This window comes from Chiloscyllium punctatum, chromosome 6, assembly GCF_047496795.1.
Source record: "Chiloscyllium punctatum isolate Juve2018m chromosome 6, sChiPun1.3, whole genome shotgun sequence".
Classification (NCBI taxonomy): Eukaryota; Metazoa; Chordata; class Chondrichthyes; order Orectolobiformes; family Hemiscylliidae; genus Chiloscyllium; species Chiloscyllium punctatum.
The window spans coordinates 19,508,453-19,516,448 of record NC_092744.1 but is presented as its reverse complement, the minus strand read 5'-3'; the positions used below and the strand labels follow the sequence as shown (position 1 = coordinate 19,516,448).

General features: G+C 44.0%; 1 protein-coding gene across 1 annotated transcript; it reads right to left on the bottom strand.

Moving 5' to 3' along the window:
- Window positions 1-2,153: 2,153 nt before the first annotated feature.
- LOC140478589 (zona pellucida sperm-binding protein 3-like) lies at window positions 2,154-4,874 on the bottom strand. The gene is made up of 9 exons (XM_072571812.1): window positions 4,689-4,874; window positions 3,593-3,708; window positions 3,398-3,501; window positions 3,129-3,306; window positions 2,927-3,053; window positions 2,758-2,846; window positions 2,554-2,675; window positions 2,346-2,477; window positions 2,154-2,266 (listed from the first exon to the last, which is right to left on the bottom strand). The coding sequence occupies exons 1-9, from the start codon at window positions 4,872-4,874 to the stop codon at window positions 2,154-2,156; spliced, it is 1,167 nt and encodes a 388-aa protein (XP_072427913.1).
- Window positions 4,875-7,996: the final 3,122 nt, after the last annotated feature.

Here is a 7,996-nt window from a genome sequence, read left to right as displayed (position 1 = left end):
TTAAAAGGCATTTGGTTATGTATCTGAGGAGGAATCATTTAGAGAGATATAGGCCAAGTGCTGGCAAATCGGACTACAATAATTAAGGCAGCCGATCAGCATAGACAAGTTGTACCAAAGGGTCTGTTTCCATGCTGTACATCTCCATGATTCTATGGATGCGACCATCAAACTATCATGGATTGTTATTAAAATCTATTTAGATCAGTCATGCCATTCAGGGCTGGCCATTCCCCTCTACACCCAGAATACCTTCTGCCCCATCACCCCCATCTGCTTCCTCTAAATGCTGTTCACACTGGAGGAACACTTGATCCATCAGCTGGCACATAATGTAATGTAGTATCCAGCAGTTTGGCTTGCTGTCATGTGACTCTGGACCCCATGAGATCCATGTTGAGAACTCAGTTTACCACATGATGCTGCTACCCCTGTTGGTAGAGAGAACAAAGTGGTAGCAGTGTATACAATGCTGTGTTTTATAGAACACAAACAGTCAGGCCCTTTAGCCCTTTCACAGTTCCATTCTCATCCATGTGCCTATCCAATGACCATTTAAATGCCCTTAACATTAATGGGTCTACTACTGTTGGGGCATAGAATGCCCCACCTTCTACTAAAGGTGGCAACTACCTTTGACCTCTGTCCTGTTATGATTACCTATCAGTTTAGAGCAAATGGCCCCTTATGCTAGCTATCACCATTGGAGGAAAGACTTGCTTGTCCACCCTAACTGAATTCTGACTGGAGAATTCTATGCCTCTACCCTCTAGTGAACCCAGCCTCAAGTCCCTCAGCCTTCTAAGATGTTGCCTGGAATGGAGAGTTCATCTCCTCCAGCCTTTCCAAAGCTTCCACATCGTTCCTATAATTCCATGAAGAGAGAAGTGTTTAATAGGCTACCAACCTGGGTGGCAACTTTCAGGGGTCAATGCACATGGACACCAAGATCATTGCTCATCTGCACTACCAAGATTCTTACCATTAATCTAGTACTCTGCATTCCTGTTACTCCTTCCAAAGTGAATCACCTCACCTTTCCATATTGAACACCATTTGCCATGCCTCAGCCTAGCTCTGCAATGTATGTCCCTCACTAACTCACAACAATCTTAGTCCATCCAGTTTTTTTTTTGAAAAGGCTTAAGCTGTTGGATACAGAGCTGCGGGCTCACTCATGAGGGTAAAAGGAGCTTAGTGCTCAGGGTCTAGAGTCACATTAGGCCAGTCAATTTCCTTCCCTTCAAGGGAGGGAGAGAGAATTTTACAGCCAATCCAATTCCATGACCCTTCTCCCAGAAAAAAGTTGAAAGTCCAGTTTCCACTTTAGGGAAATGAAAACCACCCATTTTCTATCCCCCTGTCTGGTCATAGCCTCAGGCACACAGATAACCCATTGGGTATCAGCATTGGGGTAGGCCATTCCTCAAAACACACCCTGCTCACCACCAGTCATTTCCCTGTGGGTAGGACTAACCTCACCAGGATCTAAGGCCTACTGGGGCAGTCACAGCCCGAGAATCCACTACAATTGATTCTCAGCCCATTACAGCACCATTCTTTTGGCTGTTTCAGCCTGCCCTGACCCTACAGCCACCCACAGCACCACAAAAGCAACCTTCAAAACCTGGAGTATACACCACAGCCAGGTCCTCACCCCACTGGCTCCCAAATCAGGTTCTGTATCTGACACCCTGAGGCCAACTCTAAATGGAGAAAGCTGCAGGCATTTCTCCCAGACCCTGCAGTAAGTCATTTCCCAATGGATGCCTCACTCTGGCTGACTGAACTATGGAGACATTAACAGTGGGAATCCACTTGGACACTTCTGAAGAGAATCAGAACACTAGAATACCAGCTGTTTTAGCCTCAGATGCTGCCACATCTGAGCAGTTCCTTCAGCATGTTCTGCAAACAGTGATTTAATCAAATTCAGAAACCCCTTTCCAGTGAGGTCTACAGCCCCATTTACTCACTGGATAAAGCAAACTGCAAACAATATCTTCAATAACCCAATCAATCATCCCAGAAGCTCAATGCATGGATTGGACAGGCAGAGCCCAGAGATTGTACCCAGCAATAATTTAACAAGAGAATGCAGAGAAACCAGCTCCAGATAGAAGACACCATGAATCACTGCTTTATTGACTACATCACAAGTTGATGGGTGTTTGCTTGCGTTTCCTGTACAGGACCAAGGCCAGCAATGAAGCAGAGATCAGACAGACCACCACCATCAGGGCTACCATCACAACCAACTCCACACCTACAGAACAAGGAGAAACCAATGGTTACTGAGAGAAACAGGGATAGAAAGGGATACTAGCAATCAGGCAGCTCCCTACCTGGAGACCTCTCCTGTATCCTTCCTTCAACCTCAGGCAGGGGCTCAGTTGCCAGGTTGGTCAGCCCAGTATCCAGGATGATCAGGGGGCCAAGTGAGGCCTCCCCTTCCCACTTGAATCCAGCTTCACTCTCTGAAAGATCAAACATTCCAGTCAGGGAGAGATGGAGATGGGAGGATCCACAACATCAAGATGGTCAATGTCCTACCAGCTTCAGGACCAAGGTCTCTCCTTCCTCTGGAGGGGAACAGGATCTCCCTTGTGCTCCCACAGTTCCCCACATGGCAACAGGCACAAATGTCACTGTCAGATTCCTCCAATGGGCTCCAGCTAAACAAAGAAACAGCCCATCAACCACATGGTGCATCACCTCTCCCAACAACAACATCCCTGAGGGACAGAGGGAACTTACATTTTCTGCAGCTTCTGGAAAGTACAAGCTTTGTTCCTGGAATCTCCCTGATCCACTGCAGCAACTTTCAGGTGACAGGTGATGAAAATCTGGGGAACATATTCAGAACAAGTCAGTATTTAGTGACTCTCTCCCACTATGGAGAAGTGGATCAGCAGCTTCCTCTTACCATGGAATGCTCATCCCCATAGAAACGAAAGGCATCCAGGTCAAACCTGACCTTGTCTGGTTCCTGCCCATTTCCCAGCAACACAAAGGTTGAAAAGGAGTCCTCAGCTTTGCTGTCCAGGAGGCAACTGTAGATGGACATGCCATGAAGTGAATGGAGGGAAGCCATTGAGATGGGCACAGCTGGAGATAGAGCTCCTTACCCATTGTAGTCAATTATCCTGTATTTCAGGGTGGAGTCCTTGTCTGGGCTCAGCGTAGCTACACAGCGATCAATGTACAACTTCAGGGGTATGTGATTAGCCATTGAAACAGACGCCTCAATGTGAATGAGGTCTCCCAGTGAGTAGACAGTGGAAGGGCGCTCTGTGAGCCAGTCACCTGAAGTACAGAAGGACAAGGGTTGGAGAGAGTGCGTGTAACTCACAGTGCGCGACACCAGGAGATCCCTCCCCAGTCACCCATCACGTACCATTCATTAGACGCAGTGAGAATGACAGATGGCCTTCTCCAGACCTAGTGGAGCTGAATGGGATCCAGGTGGGATCGATGGGGTTACTGCTCACATTGCCCTTCCTGGGGAAAGAGACAGGGCAGCCATTTTAGGCCAGGGTCAGACAACAGCAGCAGTGGGGAATCATATTGACAATCAATTAGAGATTCTCACCTCAAATAACGACACTCAATGGGAACAGCAGCCCCATTGGTTCGCACAATGACAGATCCAGGATAGTTTGGGGTGTGGGTCAGGTGGGTGGTGTAGATCAGGAAATCCCCAGTGATCTGAAAGACACCAGGTTAAGGAATGAGAAACTGATTCTTAGAGAGAAGGATCTACACAGGGCTCACAACAACAACATTCCATTAAATGAATTATTTCCAGAACGTGACAGGCTCAGGCCCTGAGCCTGTCTCTCGGCCCCAGAGCTGGAGGGACCATTACTGGAGTGCAATAAGTCACAGGTCAGGGGTTAGTCTTTTAGGATCAATATGAGATGGTACTACATCATTCCAAAGATCAGGAATTATTGGAATTCCATATCCAAAGGCCAGGGAATGCTCAGTTGGTCAACAGGATTGGTTTTAAGATCACAGCGGAATTGCAGATAGATGGAACAGGAACATGGCCATCTTTATCTACAAGGTAAAACAGGAAGTCTTCAGATTATGGGAAGGGATTACAGACAAAGTTAGTGAAACATCAACTTCAGTGAAAAGCAAAAACAAGTTCAAAAAGAATTAACCAGTGTGGAACCCAAACAGTTTTACCAACAGGTCAGATATGGAGCTCAAGGACTAGACAAGTCAGTTTGTTCATAATAGTTCCATAATTGGGATGAAACTAGACTGAATAAAAAAACAAACAAACAGTCTGATTGAGGATAATAGACTGCTCACCACAAAACTAAGCACATCATTCTGCTATAACTGACAGCTGTGTTCTTTTGTGACTTCACTACAGAGAAGTGTCATGCTGGAAGGCACTGATAGAAAGTGTAGTGTTCTATTCACATTCAGGTGAAAGATCAAAACCATTCACACTATAGCTAATTCACAAAAAACATAACAGAACCACCTGTATAATCAGAAGCTTCCAAACCAATGAGAATAGCAGCACAAGTTTTAAGATAAAGACCAGTTAAGGTCTAGTCTAATCTAGCATAGGAAGCTAGCAGGAGACAGACCCTCAATAAGTCAAATGTAACCCTCACTGGAATAATCTACAACTCAAGCTTCCTGCAAGTGGGGAGAACTCCCATTACCTGCAATCTGCTGCCACACTCATGCAGCCCATAATCAAAGAGGACAGTGTGGTTCTCAGGGTAAACCCTGGTTGGCTGACAGCCTACTGCCCCCAGGGTCAGGTCAGCAGCTTTAATCAGGTGCCCAGTTCCAAATAAATCCAGTTGGGCCCTGACCAGCAGGTTGTGCTCTCCACACTGCACCATCACAGTCTGTAGTGGCGACACACTAACAACCTCAGACACTGGGAAACTGGAATCCCCATGAGAAGAGACTCTCTCAGGAATAGGGCTAGCTCTCACAATTCCCCATGGAAACCTCTGGTTCAAAAACTGCTGCCATGTATCAGAGCAACAGACAACTCCAATTAACATTAACACAGGGAATAAACCCCTCATTATAAAATCACCCATGATCCCAAACAACTCAACCATCCCCATATGCCCCAACCAGCTCCTTTTATACACAAAACCCACACTCACCTGATGCCAATATGACCAGGAGTAGCAACATTGAACCAATCAACCAGCCCTAATCTCTACAACCTCCACCAATGCCTGAACTCATGGGTTTATTCTCAGGAGGATCGATTACATTTGGTCCAATAGGAGTGGCTGTGATGTCACCTGACTGAATTCAGCTCTACAAGATCTTGTGGAATTCCCCATGACTGCAATCATCAAAGGTAGCTTGTTGATCTTGGAGAGGGTCTGTTGTATTCTGCCCATCTTGACCTGGGGAGTCTGATAGTGAGAACCATGGAGAGATAGTATGGGAATTGGAAACAGGGTTTGGGTAGAATGAAGGGATTTATCTTGTACTGTACCTATCCTTAGGGGTATTTGTTGAAATAAGCTTTATTCTGTATCTAAATCTGTCCTTGGCTGGGGCACTGTAGGGAGAACTTAACTTTCAGTTCACTTTTAATTCATAGAGTAGAGGCAGTTTTACTCTGTATTTCGCGTTGTGCTGTCTCTGTCCTGGGGGCAACTTTCCTTCCAGTTTTCAAGAATGGAGGAAGCTTTTCTTTCAGTTGTAAAGAGTAGTATCTTTTACTTTGTTTCTAACTCTGTGATGTTTCTGCATTGTTAGTGTTTGCTGTAAACAGTAGCTTTACATTTAGTTTACAAGTGTAGAAGCAGTTTTATGTTCAGTATAAATGAGCAGGGGAAGTTGTATTCTGTATCTAATCCCATGCTGACCTTGCTTTGGGAGAGATTGGTTGGGATGATGTTGAGGGTGCAAGTGTGGACTGAAAATGCTGGAGATGGGAGTTGTAAAGTGTGGTAAAGCACAGGTTATGTAAAATCCAAGGAGCAAGTGAGTTGGTGTTCCAGGCATCAGCCTGTCATCAGGAATGTGGGTTGGGAAAGGGGGCTGAGTGATTAATAGGAGGGTAGGTGTGGGGATGTGGTGAGCGAAGGTAGGTGGGATGGTAGTAGGTCAATGCAGGTCAGGGGTGTTGAGGAAGCTTTACATTTTTTTTAAAAGGAAGATTGAGCTTTACTTTCAGTTTCAAAGAGTAGATAGTGTTTTATTTGTAAGAATCTCATTGCATCATGTCCCTGTTCTGGGAGTGTTTGATATGAACAGTGAGGTAGGTTCACTTTCAGCTTGAAAGAGAACAGGGAGCTTTATATATTATCAGTCTGTATGCTGTCGCTGTTTGACAGGGACAGGGTAGGGGGAGCTTTTGCTTCAGTGTAAAATTGTAGAGGGATCATTCATTTCAGTATAAAGGAGCCTCCGCCTTTATCTGAGCCTGATCTGTAACTTCCTTTAAGAGTGTTGATGGGACAGGATTGAGGCCTATGGCCTCCAGCTGTGCTGGGATAAAGCTCAGTGTAAACTCAAGGAAAAGCACCTCTTCTTTCACTGAGTCACTTTGCAGCTTTTCACACAACAGTGTTCAACAATTCCAGGATATCTCCTCAGCCCCGTTTTGCTTAATTTCTTTCTGTTAGTTTTGGTTCAAACTCCTTTTCCTCTGGATGTTATTGGTTGTACTTTCCTTTTGTGAAGTATAAATGTTGCTTTTCCCCTAAAATTGGTATTTTTGCTAATTGTGAGGTGAATAGCTATATCAAAAGTGTATGTTTTTTCAGCAATATTCATGTTCTGAATTAGCAAACAACTGTTTGATGACTAAAGGGTAATGCAATTGAGTTGCATAAAGTGATTAAAGGAATTGATGAAATGGATTCCATTAATGGAATGTTAATTACACTGTTAATATGCAAAGGCCAAGGGCTTGGTTTAATTAATGAATGAGAGCAATTATAAAGAGATTGCCGGGACATGGTTAAGAAGCCGATACACTTTGCATTTTGTAAAGAAACCTATTATTACGTAAATTAACAATGTCTTAACCAACTAACTTGAGTTAGCAAAAAGTGAGAAACTATTTCTCCTATTGTGGTAATACAGATCAAAGAGGCATAATCGCAAATTTAGAATGAGGTTATTCAGGGGTGATGACACAAAGCAGCTGCTTGCACAAAGATTAGTGGAAATTTGGAACTTTGTCTTGCCACAAAGCCCATGGGGCCAGGGGCCAATTATAACTTTTAGAAACTACCATTGATGGAAATGAAGCTAAGATACAAATCAATCATAATCTAGAGTGTGGCAAAATGGGTTTGCAATGGTGAATTATCTTGTCCTCTCTGATGACCATACACTACTCAATTAATTTAGGCTATTTTTTAAGTTTCAATACAATTGCTGTTCAAGGAGTTTAAAAAAAAATTCACCACATCAACACTGAAATCTTTGCTCTAATTATTCTAACTATGGAGACTGTCTCTTAATACAGCAGCATTGAATGGAGACAGGTTTAATAGTCCCCTCCATTAACAGATGTAAAATATGCTATTGAATTGTTTTCACTTGTTTGTTTTTTTCCATTTACTTGTGGGACATGGGCGTTGTTGGCTGGGCCTGTATTTATTGCTTGTTCCTGGTTGTCATGAGAAGGTGATGATGAGCTGCAGTCCACCTGCTGTGGGTTGACCCACAATGCCCTTACTGAGGGAATTCTAAGATTTTGGCACAGTAACTGAGAAAAAAATAACAATATATTTCCAAGACAAGTTGGTGAGTGGCTTAGCGGAGTACATGGGAGTGGTGTTCCCATGTACTGAAAAAAAGTCAAGTTCTAGCCAAATTTAGGCAGGGCACAAATTGGTTTACTAACAAAACAATGCCTCTGAACTGCTGTCTTGTGCTATCGTGGTAAAGGGTTACCTCCTGAGATTCAATGGGAACTAATTTTGGATCAAGCAATTTTCAGAAACCTTTCTGTCTACGTGCAGAGTGCCACTAAGTT

Excerpts from the sequence above, each read along its gene's own strand:
- LOC140478589 (XM_072571812.1), bottom strand. The coding sequence starts at position 4,874 with ATGGTGCAGTGTGGAGAGCACAACCTGCTGGTCAGGGCCCAACTGGAT. Across the intron at positions 3,502-3,592 it reads ATTGAGTGTCGTTATTTGAG|GAAGGGCAATGTGAGCAGTA; the intron begins GTGAGAATCTCT and ends CTCTTTCCCCAG. Across the intron at positions 3,054-3,128 it reads AGGATAATTGACTACAATGG|TTGCCTCCTGGACAGCAAAG; the intron begins GTAAGGAGCTCT and ends GTCCATCTACAG.